Here is a 25145-nt window from a genome sequence, read left to right as displayed (position 1 = left end):
TCTTTGAATGATTCCTTTTTAAAATATATATGCCAAGTTTTGACAAATGTTTAGAAATAAAAACCAACTACAAATCCTGTTTATGAAAATTTTCTGGGATTACATGTTTAGTAACTTTCAAAAAATGGCATATGAAAAATATAGTCCTTTAGTGATTGTCTGCAAAATGTTAATAGCCCCCATTAAAAATGTTCTAATGTAAATATGAGAATGTTGCTGTAATGATGGTTCCAAGCTGAGATCCAAAAGTCCATTATAATAAATACTTGCAACAAAAATTTCTATGGAATGATGAAATTTTGCAGGCTCTCTATTTAAAGCCAAGCTACCTTACATTTGACTTTTTTTGCATTTTTTTCTTTATATTTATTCTGTATATAGTTATATCTGTATATGCTGTCTCTCTCTTTAGAACATAAGCTATTTGTGAATAGGGATAATTTCATCCTTTGAACTTGTATCTCCAGCACCTACCACAGTGCCTGCCTGAAATACAATAGAGGCCATTAATAAATGTTAACTGACTGACTGGTTTTTAAGATGCAAAGACGTCTTCCCACAACTATCCAGAAGCAATCTGGACTTGTAAAGTTTGCCTATTATTTCTAGTTAGAATATAAGAGAATAAAAACATGCAACGGTCTTGATGAGAAAAGAAAGCCAGCTTACTCATCAATTGCGATTTCTGAAGGAATCTCTGACCACAGGCGAGCATACTTCACAGGAGTAACCTGCTCCTGGGGGTCTCTGTCGACATGCATATGCAGCATCAGTCGACAGAATGATGCTCTCAGGTCATAGGGCAAGTTCTCATCAGACATGCATCGAAGAATGAGGTCTACATCAAGTTGGCCAGATATTTCATTGATGGCCAAATATTGCCGATCCAAACACATCCTGGCGAACAGGTTCAGCTGATACCTTGTGAAGAAGAGCAGAAAGAACTTTTTCAGAAGGCCCACGAGCCAATGAGCCACAGAAATGCAGTAATTATGATGGCAGGCAGCACAGTGGATAGAGCACTGGGGCTGGTGTCAGGAAGACCTAAGTTCAAATCTGGCCTCAGCCACTTACTAGCTATGCGACCCTTGGGCAAGTCATTTAACCTCTGTTTGCCTAGGAGGCAGGTAGGTGGCTCATCAGATAGAGTGCTGGGCCTGGCACTGGGAACACCCGAGTTCCTCAGATACTTCTAAGTAGGTGATGATGGGTAAGTAACTTAATCCATCTGATTCAGCCTCCTTAACTGTAAAATGGGGATAATAATAGCACCTAACTCACAGGGTTGTGAGGATCAGATGAGATATTTGTGAAAAGCACTTAGCAGGTGCTATGTAAATATCATTAGCAATTATTATTTTATAAAAAGATATGGCATTATACCTATGTATTCATACCTTCACGCACAAGTTTTCATATCTCACACCTTCTTTTTGAACAACTTAAAATCCATTTCCTGCCTCCACTCTCTCCTCCACCCAACAAAGCTGCTGTCACCTGAGCTGCCATTATTAGGAAGGTACTTGGGGGGGGGGGGGCGCGGCGCGCTAGGCAATGGGGTTAAGTGACTTGCCCAGGGTCACACAGCTATTAAGTGTTATGTGTCTGAGGCTGGATTTGAACTCAGGTTCTCCTGAATCCAGGGCCGGTGCTCTATCTGCTACGCCACCTAGGTGCCCCAGGAAGGCACTTTCTTAATATCTTTGGAGTAAATTAACTCACCAGATGATGGCTGCAACTTGGGAAAACCATAAGCCTCAAAGATTGTTACCAGAAATCTTCTACCAAATTAGAAAATAATACTATTTCACCAAACAAATTTTCCCTTCATCTCTACCTTCCTTGTCTTCCTTCGAAGCACTAGATGGAAGTAATTTCATCCTCAAATCCTTCACATATATCCCTACTGTCTACGTTCTCAAGTGTGGATCTACATACTAAGCTTTATGTCCTTTTTAGCTGTTTGTGTTGCTTCTGGTGCTTTTTTTAATTCCCCAAATTGGAAAAATATTCAATTGTTGCTAACATCCTGTACGAAATTCCTGTCCCAAGGCCTCATTGTGATGTAGAGGTAAGCTTGGAGTGCTAAAAGGAATGAAAACTCTGACAGGTCCTCTGCCAAGCTGTAAAGGACTTTTGCTATGAGACCAATGAAGGATTCCATAACAATAACATTTATATAGTACCTACTATGTGCCAGAAATTGTGCTAAGCGCTTTACAATTATCCTCTCATTTGATGCTCACAACTCTGGGAGGTAGGTGCTATTAATTATTATTAACTATAATTATATTAATTTTTCTTATATTCTATATCATCTGCAGATCTGCCTAGCTAAAGAGCAGAGAAGCTCATCTCCAGGTAGGTCCCAGGAAATCTTTTGTCCAACTGAACGCTACAAGACCATTTACTGAAATGTACAGGGGTGGTGATCTGTATCAGTGGCGGGAACAGAAATGCATGAAGATGTTTATTAAGTTTTTGGGTAGGACTGACCTAACTCTTACATTCTCAGTGATGGTCTGAGGTTGGTGGAGGTTTCTAGTTGATCTGAGAGGCATGTGATAACTAGAACTGTTACGGTCTAGCTAAGTCTAACTCAATGATAACTCAAATCTGTGACCATACTGGTAGTGAGTGGCAGAGGCAGAATTTGGATCCAAGCACTCTGAATGTGAACAAATGCTTTCATCTGAGTCAGGCTAAGCTGCTACCCCTGTAATGATGATAATATCTGACATTTACAAAGCTAGCACATTAAGGCTTACAAAATGCCTTACGCATATCTTACACGTATCATCTAGAAGGCAGCACAGTTTAAAACAAAAGCTCTGGCACTCCGGCAAGGGTTTTTAACCTTTCTTTAACCTTTCTTCTTTTAACCTCCTCAGAATATCATTTTCAAATAGTTAAAGGAAAATATAAGTTTCAGTTAGAAGAGTGAAAATAAAGATTTAATTTGTCCCATCCAAGTTCAAAGAAAGGGCCTCTGAAATATATCCTCAGACCATCTATGGAGCCCTGGTTAAGAACCCCTGCTCTATAGTCAGGGCATCTGAATTCAAATCTCTCCTCTGATGCTTACTATCCATGTGAACTTGGACAATACATTTGACATAGGTCTGCTCAGTTTCCTCATCTGTAAAATGAGAAGGTTGGATGGAGTAGATAAGCCTCGGAGGTTCCTTCCGGCCCTTGACCTATGATTCTAGGACTGCCTTTCTCAAAACAACTGCATGAAGTAGGTAGAAAGGCTATTATTACTTCTTTTTAACAGGAGAATACAGACTCAGAGAGATAAAATATCTTCTCCATTGTCACAGATAGTATTGGAGATAAAAGTCCAATCTGGGTCTCACCTGACTACAAGTCCAAAGCTCTTTCCACTACACTACACTGCCTTTCCTTACTAAAATAATTCCAGGGCAGCTGGGTGGCGCAGTGGATAGAGCACCAGCCCTGAAGTCAGGAGGACCTGAGTTCAAATCTGGCCTCAGACCAAACACTTGACACTTACGAGCTGTGTGACCCTGGGCAAGTCACTTAACCCCAACTGCCTTTAAATAATTAAATAAATAAAATAAGACGATTCCAAAGTCCTAAAATCAACCCCAAACTTGCTTTGTTACGTCACTACATGACTTGCTGGTAACGCTGTGCAAACAAAACCAGTGAACGTGGGGGAATTCCTGACTCTGACCTTGATTCCTCAGCCCCAGGATTCCCATGTCAGAGTTCTGATTACCTGTAGTAGCTGAGGACATCCCGGTCTTCTTTTTGCCCTTCTTTAGCATCCTGAGCCAGCTCCCGGACACTCTTACTGCGAATCTCCTTGTTGCTGTCTCTCCAAAACAGCCAGACCTCCTCCTCATCTTCTCCAGCTTCCAGAGGATTTTCACCAGTAGACACGCCTTCAAACTCAAAACGAGAAAGAACCAACCTGGATAATGAGGAGATGAGAAACCAGCATCATTAATCTGAGCTCTTATGGTAAGCCACTTTAGCTCTGGAGATGTTATAAATTCCATGCTTGGCAATAAAACAGGGCTTTGGCTCTCTCTGTCTAAAGTACACTGAAGCCCTTTTCCAGGAGCTCAGCCCAGAAGATGATCTAGGCACTTGAAACTAAAATATCATAACCTCACACTACAAATGCCCAGGGCCTATAACAAATTAGATCATGCCTGGGAAACATTTAAATAGCCTAGAGCCAAAGACAAATTGGATCGTCCTTGGTAGACACAAACATCCTACCAACAAAGACCTCAATAGCATATTTAGAGTTAAAAATTAAGAATATAACCCCTATCCTATGCTATGGTGAAATACTTTTTTTCAGAAGAGTCCTCCTTCACATAGATTAGCTACCACTATTGCAAAGAGTGACATGCATGCTATTTCCACCTAAACAAAAAAATGTCAAGATGACATTTCAGGAATCTCTCTTTAAGTACAGCATAGTCACAGCGAATAAAAATTACTTCCTTCTAGAACTAAAGATGCTTACCATTTTTGCACAATTGTAAATATTTCACATTAAAGTTGAGTGGCTAAAAAAATGCTCACATTTTAATTGGTATCTCAACTGAGCCTAGCCAAATGAAAGCAGTAGAACCATCCTGAAGAAGAGACTAAAATCGATGCTCTGCATGCAAATTAATAAGATAGCACTTTCCAGAAGAAATATCCGATACCATCCTATTTTGGATAATTATACCTCCCACCAACTATGATTCCTTCAGTGGTTTGGATTCATTGTTTGGGATGCCTGGGTAACATATATTGGCTGAAATCTTCTAGCACTTTCTATGCCTAAACTCCCATCACTCCAATAGCCTTAAAATCATCAGGTTGCAACTCACTTAGTCTCAATCAGTATGTCAGCATTGGTTGGATTCAGCACAGCTTTACAGATCAGTTCTTGGGTCACAGGAATCGACTTGTTCATGGACACACAGAGGTCAGAGAGGTAATCTAAGAATCTGGTGGGAAGCAGAAAACACAAAAATGGACATTCTCTTCAGATAAAAGAAATTTTTTCCACTTAAGCCCCAAGTATTAAGATGCCCTAAAAATGGCTAATGATGTAACAGCTGATACTTGTATAGTGCTTGCTGCCAAAAGAAGCAAAGCTTCAAAAGTGGTTTGGTCTACACAGCAGGCTCTAAGAAGGAACATAAACTGTGAGTGTCCTAAGTGTCCCCACTGCCCACTAGTATTACTAGAACCCCAAAGTCTGGGCAGAGAAAGGAAGAATTTAAAGGAGATAAGGAAAAGAAAAATGGAAGACAGGAAGAATTCAGAATGGGACAGAGGGAGAGAGAGAAAAGAGGTATGTGATATCCTAGACTGAGAACTAGAAGAGATACTAAAGGTCATCTAGGCCATCTACCTCATTCTAGAGACAAGGAAAATGAGGCCTAGAGAGGGAAAACTACTTAGAGGCAGTATCAAAGCCTAGACTTGCTCTTACGTGTCCTGCTTCCAAATACAGTATTCTTTGTCACGATGTTCCCACATATCGAGTCCCACCATCCGTTCTCTCAGCTGCCCTCAGTAACTACACCAGAGCCACTGGCTCTCTGCCTCTGGTCTAGTCAATGTTGATAGATATGGCCTCAAAGTAAATTTAAAGAAATAAAAACAGCCTGTGTGCATTTAGCATCCTTGAGTAACTATTTTATTAACTGGTGTGTGAACCAACCAAGTAATGATTCACTCTGGCCACAGTGATATCACCTCCTGGCGAGACACTGGCTCAAGAAGGAGTGATGACTCCCTCTGCCTTCACAAGGGTGAGAGTTTGACAAGTGACTTGGAAAAAATCCAAAAGGAAATCATTAGCCTCATCAAGGCCAAGCCCTGGTAACCTCAAGGAAGTAGAATTTAAGAGAGCCGAGTTCACCTTGTCCAGGTGAGCTCCCTAGCCTGGTATCCACCACCTGGCTTCCCCACAGCTTTGGGTCCACCTCACCTGGGCTCCCGGTTTTTTCTCACGAGGCTGACAAAGGTGTCGATCTCTGCAGCCGTGATATGCTTCTCCAGGAGCTTCCGGTTGTTGTGAAGCAGAGCTGTGATCGTGTCTTCCGCCAGAACATCGTAGCCAATTTGCTTCTGCATGAAGCCAAACTGCTTGGCAATGTATTCCTTTGGGAGAGCGGGGTTGGGGGAATAAATGGCATTTGTAATCATGTTCAGAATTAAAGGAAAAGATACTGATTCACTGATCAGAGTCAACATTTATAGAGAAAGTGAAGTTGCTGCCCCCAGAATTTTACTCCGGGAATAATAATCCCCTCCCCCCAAGTGAAAGCTAAAATGTTTTCACACCTCATGTTTTAACTAAATCTGCCAAGAGAATATAATTGAGCAAAGCAGCACTTAATGCTTTCAGGTAAGGGTGTTTCATTAAGAGCACAGTTTGAATTTTAAACTAGTGGCAATTTTCAAAGGTCAGACTTTGTTTATTAGCTCTGAATTGATTACTAATTCAAGAGGATCTAACCGGTGCTCTTTGTTCTGTTCATGCCAAGTAGCTGCATGTTAATCCTATTTGAACCCTTTTGAAGTGTCTCATCCCAATTTTTCCCTCTCAAAGATCCATGTGAATTGAAATAAAACCCTGTGATTATCTCTATCCTGCAGTAATAGTCATAAAAAAACTGCTTTCAAGATTGTAGAACATTCTTATTACAATTAGGTACTACAAGTATAAGTAAACTCCATTTTATAAATGTGGAAACTGAGGCAAAGAGAGGCAAAAAGACTTGCTTGAAATCATATATGTAGTAAATAACAGAGCCAGATTTGAATTCAGGTCTCTCCTGATGTTTCCACTACACAATGATCTTCCCTGATGTTCGAGGGCAAGTGTTCTTCACATGGAACTCATGATCTTGGTTTTAAATATTGTGATAACAATATTTCAAAATAAGTGGCTTCTTTTGTAATCCTAGGTGATTACAGTGAGGGGTAGCTAGGTACCAAAGTGAATAACTGGGCCGAGAGTCAGGAAAACCTGAGTTCAAATCCAGCCTCAGATATTAATTAACTGTATGACCCTGGACAAATCATTTGCTTGTTTGCCTCAGTTTCCTCATCTGCAAAACAGAGATAATAATAGTGTCTATCATCCAATGGTGTTGTGAGGATTAAACGAGATGATAATTATTATCACCTAGTACAATTCCTGGCATATAGTAAACACTATATAAAAGTTAGCCATCACCATCATCATCATCATCCTATGTTTTTTATTCATCCTATTATATGTATGTAAAAACATTATCCTGAGGAGTCCATAGGATTTACCAGACTGCCAAAGGGGTCCATGAAACAAAAATGCTTAAAAATCTCTGTTCTAGGGGAACATTTGTAAAGGCAAAGCAAGGCAGTATTAAATCACAATTTACTTATATTGAGATAGTGCCCAAGTGTACTGCCATGGTACCTCATTTAGAGACCTGAGCAGGGTAGACAGTTACCCTTCCAGGACAGTCTAGATACAGACTTTGCCTATTTGATCCTGTTGTCTATTATTCTACTCAACTTTAATGTACCAGTTGGATATAGACCTTGGAAATAGACATCATCTTCCATCACTGCACAGAGATGATCCTGAATTCTTGAAGGCTATGCCCAAGAGAATGAAAGCTCAGGAAGGTCCCCCAAACTTGGAAGGAGTCAGAGGAAGAGTCAGTGATGGACAGAATATCTATCATCTGAGGAACCCTCTTAGCTATGTTTGGAAAGTCATTACCTGCACCTATAAAACATACTTCATAGGACTTATGGAAGGTTCAAGTGAGATGAAACATATAAAGTATTTTAGAAGACTTGAAATGCTAAAATTAATTATTATTACCAGGACACGGCACAAACTCAGGCTAGAATTTGGGTCTAGGCCTAATTTTTTGAAATTTCATCATAGCCCACATTCTGGCAAGAGAAACTTAAAGTACAAATAACCCAGAGAGAAGAAATGAAAAGATTTAACAAAATAATAAACAAATTAGACTTGCATGATTTCATATTTGATTTAAGAAATTAAGTAGAGAAGACAGCGGTATTCAAAATTTTCACTGACCATCACAGTTCAAAGGAATTGCTTAAGCTCATCCTCCCTAATGATGGTGAAGGAAAAAAAAATATTGCAATAGAAAGGCTAAATTTAAAATCGAGATGTAATGGACCAAAAATTTCATCTCACATGAAAAAAATCTATTTCTTAATAGATTTGCTGAATGCCTTAGAATCAGATTTATCAGCCCAGAATTCTACCGGACTTGTGCCAGGTTCAAGACGAAGAGAAATAGCAGTTGACTGGAAACAGAGGTAAGAAAGATGAGGCAAGGAAAGAAATGCTCCCAAGTATTAAAAGGTGTAGTGCAAGCCATCCAGAGAGTTCAGAAGACCTAAGTTCAAATCTCACTTGACACGTGATTCAATCAACGTTTAATGTCTATTTGAACCTGAGCAAATGAATTGATCTCTCAGTGCCCTAGGTAATTCTCTAAGACTATAAACTTGCAGAGCAGGAACTGTTCTGCATTGGGAGAGCTTCTTCATTAAGAGCTCCTGATACCAGTGAAATATCAGGTTGGGAAACAATCAAATAAAAAATCCCAAAATTTGAGTACACTGGAGCATTTTTCTTCCAAGTCTTAAGACACCACAAACACAACGTAAGGTTTCACAGGAAATCAGGATGAAATCTAGTCAAGTAAAATAATAGCTTTCACGGGACTTTTGTCAGGGTCCTTGGCTTAAATGGTCCTCTGGTGTCTGGAAAAGATTCAGGGTCTCCCTAAGAGTAGAGAATCAGTGAGCAACTCCAATTTCCACCCTATCCATTGAGGAAAAAATCTATGTGGCACATTCATTTGACCAGGTGACTTCATTTAGGAAGTCAAGTTCAATGAACAAATTCTGCCACCACCCAACTGCTCATCAGATTCAAGCCCGTTCCGCACCTGGTTCTTTCTGTAGTCCTGTTGTGAATGCCTTAACACCCTGTAGCACAGCCGGCAGATATGTCGGAAGGGAGCATGCCGCTGGTCCCCCAGCTCCTCCAAACGGAGCATTGGTCCATCTCCACAGTCTGTAAATGGGGCTTGTAGTAGCTTGAAAATCTGTAAGAATTTTTAGCAAGTGAAGATGGAAAATAGCGCTGTCAACATCTTTGAGAGGCCACACTTTTCATTTGTTTCTAAATGGCCCCAAAGCAGACATCAGGATTTAGTGAGACAAAAGCAACTGGGAGCCTACTGAGTATAATATACTCTCACTCAGCAGCTAGATCATAAATATTTCATTTGTGCATTCATTCAACAAGTACTTATTCAGCTTGTTGACTGTGGAAAAAAAGAGTTTTAAGTCTCAAATCAACAAACATTTATCATGTGCCAAGGACTCAGTTAAACACTAGGTAAAGGGCAAAGTTAAAATGGCATGCATGGTCTCTACTTTGTAGCCGATAATGCAAAGAGTACTATATAATGGATTTTAGTTCCCCAATGTCCCATTTGCTAACTGTAAGAAATCACCATTTTCTAAAGGATACAGTTCCTCTTTAAAAACCTCTGAAAATCGTCACCCACAACAATCTATCAGTTCCCAGTTTAACCAACTGAGGCACAACTGAGCAAAAGTCAGAATTTATAATGATGGGATGGTCTTGTGGGCTGGGGGTTGTAAGAGGGGAATGCGAGGAAGGGTGATTCATGAAGTGGTTGTGAGGGAAAAGATTAAGAACTGAATATCTAACCTTCTACCTCTTGTCAATCTATTAATTCACTACTTAAATTTAATTGGAAACCTTAACCCCAGGAATAAGATGCCCTTAGGCCTGAACAAGTCTGTTATGTAAAGAATGATTTCCATTCATTCTTTACAAACTTTCCCATGTCATGGAGCCCAGCTGACCTGCTTGAGAATATTCTGCTCTCTCATCAGTTTCTGGCGTTCTCTGTTAGGTTTGGAGAACACTACTTCAAGCACATCTTGACCTGAATTAGTTCCACCAGTGACAAAGTAAACTAGATCTTCAAGCAGCTTGGTCACAGATCTGGAGAAAAAACCGGAATCACATACTCTCAGAGGTGGAAGGAACCCGAGAAGACATTTAGTCAAACCCATATCTGAACAGGAATGCCCTCCCTATTATCTCTGATGAGTGGTTATCTAGACTCTGCTTAAAGACTTCCAGTGAAAGGGAACCTATTCCAGCTTCTGAGAGAGCCCTCTTTTTTGTGCAAAGCTCTAACAGTTAGGATATTTTCTTCTACGTTAAGCCTCAGTCTTTCTCCCTGGCATTTCCAACCACTCCTCCCAATTCTGTTCTCTGGGGTGAGCAGAACAAGCTAAGATTTCTTCAACACAATGAATGTATTCAACTATTTCGATCCTTTGCTTTGCTAGGCTGTAACTTCCTCCAGGAAGCCAAAGACAATTATAAGTACTTCAAATACTTGAGGTGTATCTGAAGTATCTTCTCCCAAGTCTTCAACAGTCCAAACATTCTTAGTTCCTTTGGTTGCTAGAGACGTTCAATGGCAAATATATTCCATTCTGAACATACTGAAACCAAAAAGCACTGAATAAGATGTTGGGATGTGTGGGTAATATGTGTGGGTATTAATGTATGTATATGTGTGTGTGCATGAGATATATATATATATATATATATATATATATATATATATAATATGTATGTATATATGTATGTATGTATGCATATACACACACATACACATACATTTTTTTTTCAGAATTGAGGGCAAAAACAAAAAATTTACAGAATTATAGATTTAGAGCTGAAAGGGACTTCAGATGACACTTAAGTCCAACTGCCTCATTTTACAAATAGAGAAACTAAGGGTCAGCAATGTTGAGTGACTTGCTCAAGGTTACAGAGCTAGTAAGTGGCAGAGCTGGGATAGAAACCCAGTTCCTCTGGCTCCAAATCCATTTTCCACTCTACCCTGCTGCCTTTCATTACTGAAAAGTAAAAGTTGAAATCATCTGTGCTTTTCAAGATTCCAAGGATCTGGTGAGAAAGTCAGTGACCAGGTCCATAAGGAATGGGTAAAATCTTCTGCTCCCTTTAAAAATGGTGGCAAGATTCCAAGGTGGCTCATGAGGAAGAGGTCACAAGTGTACCACGACTGCATATTCTAGCCCACTAAAAAGGCAAGTAATTATATGCTCTGCAAGAAAAAAGAAAAATGCTTTCCTTTGCTCCCTGGTTGCTTTACCTTCTTTCATTCTGTGTGATAGTCCCCTTTTCCAGCTTGCCAGCAATGGATCCCAAAACCTTGCTCGCATCATTGGCAAAGTCCAAATCCCGAACCTCAGCAGGAGACACTGGAACTATGGCAAAAGCTTCCTTGTCCTCCTTCACGGGAGATGTGCCAATCTGAAAAATGCAAGAAAATCCAAGAAACAGAAGGGTTAAGGGGCCAGGAAGTGGGATTTCTAGTGGCTTAACCTTATAAGGTGATGGAAATGGCAAAAATTTTCATGGTGCCTTATATTTAAATATCAATTGGAAATTTAATGGTCTTCAAGTTTATAAGCCAAAACATTGTTAGCAGCCAAAATTGTTCTTAAGATAGGCATGAAAATCCAGGTAATTGCATAAGCTTAAAGACCAGAAGCTAACCTAAATGGTCTCATTATTTCTACAGCTCTGAGCTTGCTTCACTTCAGGTCTTTCTGTGGAGAATTCTTTGGGAGAACTCTAGTTTGGCCATGTTCAGGTTGGTCATGAATCAATAAAGCTCGACAGGTTGGTATGTTTCCCTTCTGGACACAATGCAACCCTTTCACTCGGGATCAACCAAAGACCCAGAGTGAGCAGCCAAGCTCCCAGACTTACTTTAAGCATCACCGGTTTTTCTTCTTCCTTGTCAATGGGGATATTTGTGCTGTGAACCCAGGTATTCGTGCACAGGTGTCTGAGCCTGACGTAGGAGTTCCTAAAGGCAAACAAGAATTTGTCTAGGGCATTTTAGGTCATTTTTTGGTCATCACCATATTTCAAAATATTCCAACTGCCCCCTCCCCAAAGGTACATGTACAGAAGATAACTGGTGGTTTGGGTTTTGTTATTATTTTTTGGTTGTTGTTTTTGCCATCTACACTGTAATGTGCACTTTTTTTAAGTACCTAGCAGCACCAAGTGCTAGTGGGTGCTCACTATATATCAATTTATTATCATGGTTAAATTTGTGTGGCCTGGCTCATAATCTTTTCAAAGTCTCAGACCTGGCATATGAAAGTGGTCCCACCCATGACAAGTATCCTAGCATCAGCTTCTTAAACCCCGTGGCTTTTTCATGGGCAGCACTATATTCCCCATCCCCCTCAATTAAACAACTATTTATTGAGTGTCTGATATGTTAAGTACAAATTTGAACACAGGACACAGAAATACTTAAAAAAAATAGTTTCTGACTTTAAGGAGTCTGAGCTGCACTAATAAGTAACAATAAATAACACAAGATGATAGTAAGAATCTGTTACCCAAGGAAAATTTCTTTAAATATTTAAATGAATCTGTGATCTTATTGATTCAGACGTGAGGTAAATTCCAACCCAGTAATGCCTGCCCAGTTTGTGTGAGTCTCATGCATATTTCTGAAATTTAATGACCTTTTTCATCAGGAAGGTACCAGTATAACACTAAAGCCATCTCCTGTTCTTGCCATGGGATCCAGCCCTTAAATTCTCATTGTTACACAATTCCTTGATGACATAATCTTTCCTCTAGTAACATTCACATTTAGGTCTTTGGAAGCAGTGGTATTCTGTGTCGCTTTTTTATAGCACAACACTAGACAAATACAGTTCTTTATTTTTATGGGAGGCTGCTTAGAGTGAGTAAAAGTGCTTTTCAATTTTCTGAAAACGTATAGTCAAATCTGGGTCCACATTACTGTCCATATTTACTGTCTGTCTCAGATATACATAGTATTTGACACATTCTATTGGGTGTCTACTTAGATACATGTTGAAATATGGGCGACGGACATTCCTCATTCATTTGGTCTTTTCCTGTGTGAATGGCCACATCCACAAATATGGAGCTGCTAAATAACCAAGTTCCACAGGAATTCAGCAAAGGAGAAAAATACCAGAGATTTCAGGAAGGCTTCCCAGAGGGGGTGGAAATGGAGCTTGGCTTTGAAGGATGGGTTGCATCTGGATAAGGCAAAGTGAAGGCATCCAGGAAAGAGGAATAACACCTGTAGTGTTATCACACAGTACAGTGATGTGGTGAGGCTCCTCTAACACCCTGTTAAAAAATCTTCCCTTTCTTTGTAGAAAAATGGCACTCTGGGCATAGAACACTGAATATAATGGCCAACTTTTCTGATATGTTGAACTGGCTTTTTTCTTCTTTTTTTTTTCAGAGAAGATTCTATAAGAGGACACTGGTGTGGGATATACCAGGAAATATAGTAAGAGACAAAATAAGTCATTACCCATCATATGATACAAATCAATATTCAGGTGTTATAAAAATTGTATTTCAACAATAATTTGTATGTAAGAAATGATACAGCCCCGACCTCTTCATCTCCAGACCATCACATGTCCAAAGGCCCATCGGACATCTCAGTACTAGTGTACCGCCAGGACCTCAAACTCATCATATTGAAAACCGAACGCTATCACCTCAAACCTACTCCTCCTGCTTTCCCTATTTTTAAAATTAAAATTTAATTTTTCAAAAATTTCCCCCATCCCTCAAAAGTATCGGGATCATCTTGTCTGCCCCTCCTCTTTACACCCTTTATCCATTCGGCTGCCAGGTTTTACTGCTGCTTCCCCTACACATCCTCTCTCACTGGTCTCTTCTTTGCCTTTCCTGCTACCAACCAACATCATGGGTCAAGTACTCCTCCCCTCTGAACTGGACTAGAGCAATCCCTGCCACCCCCAGTCTCTCCTCCATCTTACTGACTGATGAGTCTTCCTAATGCACAGATCTGATCACATTCTACCTCTGCTCAAAAAGTTCCTGCACTTCCCCACTGCCTACCAAAGAAAAAGCCTCACACCCAGGGCCCTTCTGCGATTTTATTTCAACTGCTCCTTTCAGCTTTATCCCCCATTGCTCTTCACAAAACAGCCTATTCTCCAGACAAACCGGTGAAAGAAAGAATACTTTTTCATTCTGGGACTCTATTCATTCTATTACCGATGCCCGAAATATTTGCTTCTAACCATACCAACCTACTGAGGTTCTATCCATTTTTCAAGGTCCATATGAAATACCACATTCTTGGTTCCCTGTTTTTGTCAAAAGTGACTGCTCGCTCCTTGGAACTCTCTAATCAATTTGAACATGGATCACTGGCAGTCTTCACCGTTAGACTGTCAGCTTCTTGAAGGCAGGTAATTACTTACCTTTGCATTACCTTCAACGCCTAAATACATTTGCTCTACACATAGCCAGCACTTTCTAAACCGTTACTGAATGAATGTGTGAAGAAAATAGAGCCTTCCATAATATACCACTTTCCCTCAAAAGCACAACAAAACTAAAATTTTATAATATAACTGGAATATTCATCAGCACCCTTACTACAATCCACTAAGCCATCCAGCATTTCCAATATACCATTACCAACAATTTTTCTTTCCCATTATTTCTTCATTTGGTCAACAGCACCCAATCAGAAAGGGGAAAGGAAGACACAAATACTAACAATATTCAACCTGAATTAGTTTCATGTGTTTTCCTGACCATGGCACCTCATAACTAGGCCCTTTAGACTCTTACTTGAAAATAGGTTAGAAATATGATTACTGAATTATATGAAGGTGGAGAGAACAGAGTGCTGGATTTGGAATCAGAGGAAATAAGTTTCAAATCCTAACTCTGCCATTATGTATGACTTCAGGCAAGTCACTTCCCCTGACTAGGACTTGGTTTCCTCAGTTGTAAAAGAAAGAGGTTGTACTAGGAAATTACTCATATCCCTTCTGGCCCTTTCTTCCAAAGGACAAAGGGTTCCAGAGCTTGGCTGCTCCAAACACTGGCTAGTTAATACAATATAGGCCTTTCTCATATAGCTTTTCTTTCTATAGCAGTGACTGGTTTAAGAGATGACAAAGCAATGTGGCTGCCAGAGCACTGGAACTGGACGTGAGAGACGTGAGCTCTTGATTGCTAGCCATTTGATATGGGCTAGATCACAACCTTTCCGTGCCTCAGTTCCCTTATCTGTGAAACTAGAAATAATATTATCTGCCCTGCCTTCTTCCAAGGGCTATTGAGAAGAGTCAAATGAGAGAACAGACATGGAAGCAGTATGTAAATTTGGAGGTGCTGTACCACCATGCAGTAAAGCGGCATCACCATTAAGTCAGGTTCCAAGCACAGACTGACTCCTAAAGGGGCGCGCGTTTTTGTCATACCTTGGAACAAGGCTATCCCCCCCTCGCAAAGTGGTAGGATCTAGCTCAAAGATGGAGGAGATATCGTTTCCTTCAGGCACAGAGACCAGGGAGTATGCCATCTTTTCTTGGGCATTTCGTAGCCTGCTTCTTGATGCGTCCTGGTCAGAGTCCATCTGAGGAAGAAAATTCATCACAAAGTCAGAAAAGCGGTTTGCCAAATGCCACATGCACTGAAATCATCTTTTAAGTCTCAGGTACCAAGAAGAATGACTGGTAGAAACTACACCTCTGTTTCAGAAAGATCATAGAAGTTGACAATTAGCACTTTGGCCAAAAAAAGTTACACAACTTGCCTCCCATTGCAACGCCTCTTAAATCAACCTTGGGTAACAGTCCTGGTCTTCCATGAAAATCCCACTGGTGATAAAATGGAATTCGTCTCCCTCAAAAAGAGCAGCCAGACACTGGAAAGCATCTAAGACAACTAATTCATCTGAGGATTTTGCTCCGAACGGTGGTCCACTTTCCAAAGAAGAAATAGCCAGTTTCAAGCCAAGAGCAGCCCCAGTGTGTCTAGGACAAATGTGTTTTCGAGAAGCTTCAGATCCTAGCTCATCCACTCACCATGCATGTTACTTGGGGCAACTCATTTATTAATCTTTCTAGGCTTAAGTTATTTCATCTGCAAGATGAGGGGGTTGAATTCAATGGCTTCTAAAATATCATTCCACATACTGGTCAACAGCATAGGTTGTGAAATCAGATGTGTGCAGTTCATTCATCCAGAATAGAATAAAAAGCATGTTTGAAATAACTCGAGGTAAAATGGCCTTATACTGAAACACTAGACAACGGCATTAGCAAGAATGCCAAAATTTCTGAGAACAAGGCCCATCAGACAACCTGGGCTTTCTGGAGAGGTTATAAAACCTCCTCTTAAGGAAGTTCTTTCAAAAACAGGTCAGATGCCCATCTGCCTGAGTTATTTTGAATTTTAAAGTAAATCCTGACAAGAGGCTTGGGTTTTCAAGGTCCTTTTTATCCCTGTGATTCTAGATGGGCTTTATGTCCCTCTTCCAGTGAGGTATAAGCAAAATGCCTTAACAGTCAGCAGAGCTTCAGATATTTGGTAACAAACTCCAACTGGGAATAGCAGGTTTTCCAGTTCTCCTAACCCACTTGTCTTGGACAGAACCTTCATCCTCCAATAGCAACGAAAGTAAACTGCATGACTTAAAGAAGAGGCAAGTTAAAGATTTCCATGGCCAAAGGGAGAGAGGAGACAGATTCTTCCTTTGAGATTCAACACCTTCGCTACAGGCTCCCCAAAGTTTGCCTTTTTCATTAACCATCTGTCTTAAATGTTTTTTCCCACCACCACCCCCTGAAATACATTCACTATTCAAAACTTGCCACTTCTTCCTCCTAATTTTCTCCCTCATATCTTTCAGCGGCCCACTGAACTGAACCCCTGCTGGCCAATGTTGTGGTAACTATACACAGTCTGGTGCCCACAACACAGCATGAAAATTTCAGTCAGGCAGGACTGATTCTGACTGGATGGAGTCTGTTATACCTCACAAAACTTGCAGAGCATTCCACACACCCTTTCAGATCTAAAGTCTGCAATGGCCACTAGACAGAGGAATATAGCCAAGCTGTGACCTGGTGACTAAAACTTCAGAGAAACATATAAGAAGGTCAAAGATAACCTGAGGCTGCAAGAAGGCAGCTCTGTCCAGATCTTCACTACTCAGAATTTCCTGACATCTTGGTCCAAGATAAGACTAACCAGATCATAGTCATTCGATGTGCAAGCTACTTTTGCCACCTAGTGGGCAAATAGCATAAATCAAGAGGATCAATCCTAAAACCTGAAAGCTTTTCCATTTCTCCTTTTTAAATGGATGACTGAAAGGCACCACTAAACATATAACATCAACCCCTGAGAGAAATGCAATGCATTCAGTAAGAAACTTACAGGGGGGAAAGTTATGAGCAAAAGTAGAACAGAATGAAATACTCTTAAACCTGTCATTTTCCAACTTTTCTACTCTTCCACTAATGGCACCCAACCTACCAGAAAAGTGGAGTAAAGGTAGAGTACACAATCAATGCAGGCAACTTCCTAAGGCAGGAACAGGGATAGGTATCTCATGGTAGTGGCAGTGGGCTATACCTTTCTCAAAGCCCTCATGTTATACCCATCACACCAGAGGTACAGGTCTACATAATGTCCAGAGGCTGAAATTACTAGAGCTATTCAGTGCAGAATAAAAAACATTTAGGGAATACATAACAATTCTTGTCATATGTATCTGAAGGGTTGTCATATGTAGAAGGCAATAAATAATATGTGTAGCTACATAAGGGAGAACTGAAACTAATGCCTGAGAGGTTAAAGGTATAGAATTTAGTTCAACCTAAGGGAGAGCATTCTAACAATTAGAGCAGTCTAACAACAGAACTAGGTATTATACAGTGAAGTGAGCTCTTTAACCTCTGAAAATGTGCAAACCAAGGATGAATAATGGCTGAAGGGGTTTCCTACAATGGGATGGAAGTGAGGCTGAGTGACACCTAAAGTATCTTCCTTCCAGGGCTAAGAATCAACAATTCAATTAAGACATACATGGGAAAGCAAATTTGTTGCAGTCATAAAATGCTGTCTAAATGTCAAACAATTTTTGGGTTGTCTACACCAATGTTCTCTCCCATTACTGCAGATATTAGAATATGACTATTTCCAAAGTACTGCTGGATAATACATATAAAATTATTTGCTGCTATCAAGCCCTCCACTATGAGCTACTGTGGTGCCTCATTCTAGTGTGAAAGGCAATGCCAATAAAGCATACACTTGGTAGGTCCTATCACACGGGAAAGATTCTGAGTATGATTCCAGTGACAGATGGAATCTGCTATCTAAGGTTCAGTCTCACTAAGTGCCAAGAGTTTCATCATCAGTACAATAGCCATGAGCTGATAAATTCTTGGTCAACAGCAAGCCATTTAACATAGAAAACTTTGAAAAATGGCTCCCAGTTTTATGAAACTCCTTCCAGTATGGCAGTGATGGTGGTAGAGCTGCAAAAAGGGAGGAAGCAGATGTTAAGAATGAAATAACTTTTAAGCCATCTATAAACTTTAACTTAATTATAAGCATGCTAAATGTGAAAAATTCTGTCCAGTAACAAATGGACTGGCATACTACTGGAAAAAAATTAATCACGTCAATATTCATATTCTCACAATAAATGAAATAAGAAGACAACAGGGAGTTTCCTCTAATAGAAAGATGACTTACAGGTACTTTGGAGAAATGAAGGTAACTGGCATTTTATTATAATGTAAATACAAAATCAACAAGAAACATCATTTCATGATATACTTTCTCATCCCATCTTATCAACGCTCACAATGAGCGTAAGCAAAACAAACACCATAGAAATAACTAAAGCTTATGTACCAACTCTTTGAAAGTGGTTGAAGAGGCAGAGGAACATTCCATGCAGAACATTATATGAAGAACTTGCCAACATCTTTCACTTCAAATAAACATATATCTTGATGATCAGTGACTTCAGTGTAAAGGATGGTAAAAAAGTGTGTTGGAAAACATGACTTATGTTTGAGAACTCAAGAGCCTAAATGCGTGTGGACTGTTCAGAATTCTCATGCCTCTATCTATTCAATATCTTCTTCCAAAACAGGGATGAGAGGCACTGGATATGCCAAAGACCAGAAGGAATAAGAAACGGACTCCGTCTTCATAGACAATAAACAACTCATCCATGACGTGAAAATCACAGTAGAGTCTGCTCTCTGCTTGCAGTTAGTCCATCAGGCAGTTAGACCAAAGTGCAGAATCTTTATAAAACAATACCGTGAGCAACTGCAGCAGCTTTAAACTGACCTAGTCAAACAAATCATCAATGTCGAAAAAAATCAGAAATGGAAAAAAGACAGAGATACTGACCCTAATTTTCATGTGGCTGGTGAGAAGATGGCTAGAAAGTTAGGGAAGTCTGCTTGGAGCAATACTCTGATGCAGTAGGTAACCTGAATCAATCAAGACAGCAGTGCCCCAGAGAGGGAGTCAGAGGAGGGGAAGGAGCCAGTTAAGTTCTCCAGGGCAATGGCTTATGGTCAAATGTCAAGGCATGTCTCAAGCAGATGGAAGGGAAATGAAGTGAAGCGTAGCTGTAGCTAGACCTAGATACAGAGGGGGACGCAAACCAATCAGCACACAGTGGGGTCTCAGAGTCAGTGATAGGGGTCAGAAGGTGAAGTCTTCCAGGGCATGGTTCCTAATCCAAGCAGCAAAGCCATTGGCTAGAAGATGGCCAGGAGATGAAGCATAACTGGAGTCAGGTCTAGATGTAATGAGTAAATTGAATTCTCTTTAATGAGAGGTATGACTACTCAGAACAACTTCACCATCCACTCACGAAAAACAAAGTGGATTAAAAAATGCCTCTTGTCCAAATGTTGACACATAGATAGACGGTCAGGACGTGGAATCATTATAGATCAGTTTATCTGCCTGACAGAGGTACGGCAGATGGACAATGATAGACAATAAGAAGGGCTATATTAGAATGAACTGAACTATATTCGGGAAACTGGTTAATGCTTTTAATGATCCTGAACTTGTCCCTCAAACCCATCTTTTTAACACAAATATTTCACCAGCAATAATGCATAGTTATAAATTATGAAATACTTGCTCTCCAAACAATCAAAGTTGTAGGTGACCCCAAGCATAATGGAGAGACACATGGCAGGTGCATGTAAAAGGCAGCAAATATATTTGCAATTATGGCCTTTGCAGAAAAAGCAGCATAAAGAATATCAAAAAAAGATTGTGAAAGTTGATGGGTCAGTCACATGGAGAGTGAGGAATAACTGGGGGTATCCCTAGTACTGTCATAGTTATCTTCTAAACAGAATAAGACCTAGAGGAAAACCTTCAGCATAAAGGTAGATCCTCTCTGTAGGACCAATGGGACCACATGAAAAGGATACCACAAGATGAGAAGAGAAGGCATGGGTGGGGTTTAATCTTCATTCATAAAGGGAGCATTTATATCATTGAGTTCACAGATCCATTAAAGTATAGTATAGTGGGCATATTACTGTGGGAATTCCTTTCATTTAAGAGTTGGGCTAGATGACCCATTGAGATCCCTTAAATTCCATGATTTCAGGAAGTAATAAAGTAGCCATAAAGTGCTATAGAAATAAAAGCTATTACTGTTTTCTAAGACACCCTAAACAATGTTCATCACCATTCCCCATGCTATTAGACTAATTCTAATGGGGCACAACTTGTTCAAGTAACGTTTTTTTCTCTCCCTCAAAACTATGAGGACCAAAATCCAACTTCCCCAGACCCCTCCCAAGAAAAGGGCGTGATGCTCTTTATCACTTAATACTTTCCGATGTCCCTTTTCCAATCCTTCTTAGCAAATAATACTGAGCAGCTATTTGAAGTAATGGTACCTAAACACCACCATCAACTGGAAATATAGTCTACACTAGAGACACGCCACCAATTTACAACAATATGACTAAGGATAGTTACCCATTTCCTGGCAACAGAGGACATACTCTTAAAACAGTAGGATATCAAATGGACTATCAGGTATGCTATGTCAAATAGGACAACTTCACAGTTAAAAGGACACTAATTACAATATCTTGTGTTCTTTCTATGAAAACTAAATGAAACCAGAACCAGTGGTAGGTACATTGCCATATCATCACTCTTCCTCCTCTTCCTTATCTATAAAATGAGGACATTTGATTCAAGCTATGGTATGTGACCAGTCTCTTCTAGAACTAGCAACTTTTCTTTTCTAGGAGAGGTAACAAGATACCTTGATGAACCAGACTGAACAAAAATCACAAGCAATAATGTCCCATACGAGTTGGCCTTTTGAAGGATACTAAGGCTACCCAGGGGACAGAGAGCAGATCCAAACTTTCCCTTTCATTCAAGTCCAGACTGTACATTTCCTAGTACTCACAACCTGCAGATACAGAAAACCTAGTTCAGTTCCAGGGCCTATGGTCATGCCCTCCTAGATGAAGACAAGAAGTGGCTCTTGCCCATACTTACTGAGGATTGAAACTCCAGGCACTCTTCCTCATAGTCAGGGTCTACCTGATGAAAAAGAATCATTAGGAAGTTTAAAAATCCATAGCTTTCTCAGGCGTACGGTCCCACTTTTACAAGGCTTCAAGGCCTGCAAACGATGTTAGAAAAACGAGGAGCCTCTTTCTTCCCTTCTACAAAACCAGCATGCCACAACTACAACACACACAAGATACACGAGCACAACACATGTAGTACAATTGACCTCTTGCCAAGCAGTTGGCTCTCAGGTCTGGACAGAAGGAATGTGATTTAATGACTATCAAAGCGATAGCCTGACTCAGATAAAAGTCTGACAGAAATAAAATCAAATCTGCAGAAAGGAATTCTAAGAAATCTTTTTTACTAAAATTTAAAATATAAAACCTTCCAGCAAGAGCTATCTTTATCCTGGTACAAGAGAGGTAAGGTAACTAACACTTATCTTGGCAAACCATTATAATCAAAATTCTACACAGCCAGTTAGAAATTCCTTAGAGTCATAGCTGAAATTTCAAAGCAGGCTTTTTATCCTCAACTCTTAAATATTTGTTTAAAGAGGAAAAGAATCATAGAATAAATCACTCAAGGATCAGATCTCATAAAGAGCTTGGAACTTTTAAGCTCCACATTCTTCAGGTCAGTAGGAACAGAATGCTGATTCACCCAGTTATCAATAACCTTGAAGATCTATGATAAGTAACACCAATTCACAAGACAACAGAAGTCTTCTGACATACTTCATGGAGCTACTATGAATAAATCTCAACATCTGCCACACTGCAGGAAGTCTCCTTAATTTAATGTATAAATTAAAAAACAAATTCCTTCTGTCCTTCACTATTAAATCTTGCCTTTAAAACTCTTAACAGTCATTTGATAATGAAGTTATTTCCCTTATATTTGACTTTTACTTTAATAAAAGAGATTGGCCCCATCTCTCTCCTCTCAAGGCACCAAATGACCAGGTTTCTTTATCTGAAACTAAAAAAATTTAGAAGGCACTTTCAAATTTTTTCTTCTTGCAAGAGACTTTACCAAAATTATACTTGCTTTCACAACCTAACATATATATCTATAAGTTTTCTACTCCTTCACACTCATGGTATATTCATGTCATGTATCTATCTATAAGTCAACTCATAATTATTCCCAAACTAGGGCATAGAATATGGTTGGATTTGACAAGATAGATAAATGAAATCCATTGATAATCCTAAAATGTCATTTGAAGGGTGAGTTTCTAACCTTCTTTTTTCATCAAATCTTAATCAAGGTACCAACAACCAAACAAAATGAAAGGATTTTTACTACCTTTGTTGCTATGTCTTCCAGTAGAAGTATTAATAAGCACTCGTAGGAAAAGGTTAAGGAGGAAAAGCGAGGGGTAATTCACAAATCAGATAGTATGGAATGACATCGAATCGACTATATTGGCTGTATTATGAAAAGGAAGTGATAGAACAAGGGGAGATAAACCAAGGACCCAGGTTGCACCTTACCTCTGCTGCTAAGTAATGCCCAGTAGCAAGATGTTTGAAACGAAAGAGACTATTCCAGTATCCTGCTCCACCACGGCATGGGTCATGTTGTACCACCTAGCAAGAGGAGTGACACACCATGTTGAAAGAAAATTTAATTCATTTATAAAATCACAACCAATTGACTTTTTTAAATGGATAGGAAGACTAGTAAGATGTGTAATCATCTTTCAACAAGTCTTTTGTAAGTCCAAACTTATAGGAAAAGTTAAATAATGCTTCTTCAGGGTACAAGTTGAATTTACTAACAGAATAAAATTAATATAAAAGCGTGAAGTATTCACAGACAGATTAGCTTGAATTTCCTGAGATAAAAAACAAGTTTTTGGAATTCATCTGCACCCATAAGGAGATCAACAAGCTAATTGTGTGAGCATCAAAACATCAGTTGACACACGCATGGTTTACTGTTGGCTGAAGAATCTAGACAATTTACTATATAACAAAATGCTGTCTTTTCACTTCTTTTTGTTTCAGAATACACATCCACAAAGTCAACAGAAATTCTGAAGAGGTCTCTGAGTTTTTGAAAGTAACAAGGCACAATATCATTTCAAAGGCCTGATATTTTTGTGGAGCATTCAGGAAAACTAAATTGGCCCTAGATTTTCTAATAAAGGACGAAAATTTAGGTTATCGCTTTTAGGATGCAAGAGTAGAAATTCCTGCCAACTAGGTTGACATGTGACAGCTAGTAAAATCAATAATTCAAAATCAGAAATAATTTCTACCACTTTAAAAGGTAGTTACCCACATGATTTCTTAAATATGGGAACCATAAGAGGGTATTCTGACAGATTATAACCAAATTCATCCCAACTAGAACCATGAATCTTGGAACTTCCTTTTTTTCTCTTATGTGGCAAATGGAAAAGTCTCACCTAAATTAGATCCAATTCATATCATGGAAAATATGAAGTATTTCTATAGACTGGCAAATAAATTTTGACTTAGAATCAAAAATTCCTAAGTTCAAATCCAACTTCAGACCCTCACTAGCTGAGTGGCCATAGGAAGATCATTTAATTTTTACCCACCTCAATTCCTTCATTTGTAAAATGGTGATCATGATAGCACTTTCCTCACAGTTTCAAATGAGATAATTGTAAAATGCATTGCAAACCTAAACAGTGCTATATAAATGCTATTTATTATCACTACTTAACTATAGTAATGTCAATAGCATAAAAGAACAGAGAGACAGAGACAAAGGTAGACAGAAAAACAGAGAAACAGAGGCACTCATTCAAGGGGTGAATAAATGAACACATTATGGCATATGATGAATCTGATGGAACACCGTTGAATCATAAGAAAAACAACAAAGATGTGGAATTCAGAAAACTACAGAATCAGAACCAGGAAAAGTATCATGTACAATGACTGTAATAATGTAAGTGAAAAAACATACTCAAAGGCAGCTCAACTCAGATTAATTGCAATGCCTTAGTCAATCAACGTGTGCCAACCATTACAGCATATACTGGAGACACAAATATAAAAGTGAAATTGTCTCTGCCTTCAAGGATCTTATACTCTATCAGGAGGATACAACATGTCACTAGTACGTTAGTCCCAGAGAACAGACGATGAAACGTGTCTAGTTCCTTGTGAGAAATGGAAGCCTACGAGGGCACAATGGTGCATCTGCTGTCAGACTCCATGGGTTTTCCTTAACTATTTAACTTTGTCTTTCTGACCTCACTGGGGTGATATGCATGTAGATATCAAAAAAAAATTACTAATATGTAAAATAAATGACATCAATTAAACTTTTTTTTTTAAGAAGAGGATGCAGAGATTTGGAATGGAGGATTATTCTTAGAAAGCCATGTGTTTGTTTCTCGCCCTTCTCCCACTCCTCATGGCTTACCTCCACCTCCCACAGTGCTTTGGAGCTGGTGGCAGAAGTGGCTGACTGCCTCCCCGTGGTCCTCAAGAAGACATGTTGTTTCTTTCTATGCTCGTCACAGGTCAGAAATTTCTCCTGCTCTGCGTGGAACAATCTGACCACGTCACCCTAAGGATGAACATACACGAAATAAAAAGAAGCT

At 39.5% G+C, this 25145-nt stretch overlaps 1 protein-coding gene across 9 annotated transcripts in view; it reads right to left on the bottom strand.

Annotated features, from left to right (window-relative positions):
* Positions 1-25145, bottom strand: part of ITPR1 (inositol 1,4,5-trisphosphate receptor type 1) — a 393174-nt gene that overhangs the window by 202132 nt on the left and 165897 nt on the right. For 6 of the 9 annotated variants that reach the window (XM_078152159.1, XM_078152160.1, XM_078152161.1 and 3 more), the window contains exons 10-21: positions 24965-25111; positions 23053-23148; positions 21536-21580; positions 15430-15584; positions 11879-11978; positions 11256-11416; positions 9925-10066; positions 8973-9131; positions 5975-6147; positions 4863-4982; positions 3746-3940; positions 670-921 (exon numbers count right to left, since the gene is read on the bottom strand). In XM_078152159.1, coding sequence (XP_078008285.1) covers positions 670-921; positions 3746-3940; positions 4863-4982; positions 5975-6147; positions 8973-9131; positions 9925-10066; positions 11256-11416; positions 11879-11978; positions 15430-15584; positions 21536-21580; positions 23053-23148; positions 24965-25111 — 1745 coding nt within the window. The remainder of the gene's footprint in view (positions 1-669; positions 922-3745; positions 3941-4862; positions 4983-5974; positions 6148-8972; positions 9132-9924; positions 10067-11255; positions 11417-11878; positions 11979-15429; positions 15585-21535; positions 21581-23052; positions 23149-24964; positions 25112-25145) is intronic. The other 3 variants (XM_078152163.1, XM_078152166.1, XM_078152167.1) reach the window with 1 other exon arrangement.

This window comes from Phascolarctos cinereus, unplaced genomic scaffold (assembly GCF_003287225.1).
Source record: "Phascolarctos cinereus isolate Bilbo 61053 unplaced genomic scaffold, phaCin_HiC Scaffold_4;HRSCAF=312, whole genome shotgun sequence".
Lineage (NCBI taxonomy): Eukaryota > Metazoa > Chordata > Mammalia > Diprotodontia > Phascolarctidae > Phascolarctos > Phascolarctos cinereus.
This window is presented reverse-complemented; position numbering and strand designations above follow the sequence as displayed.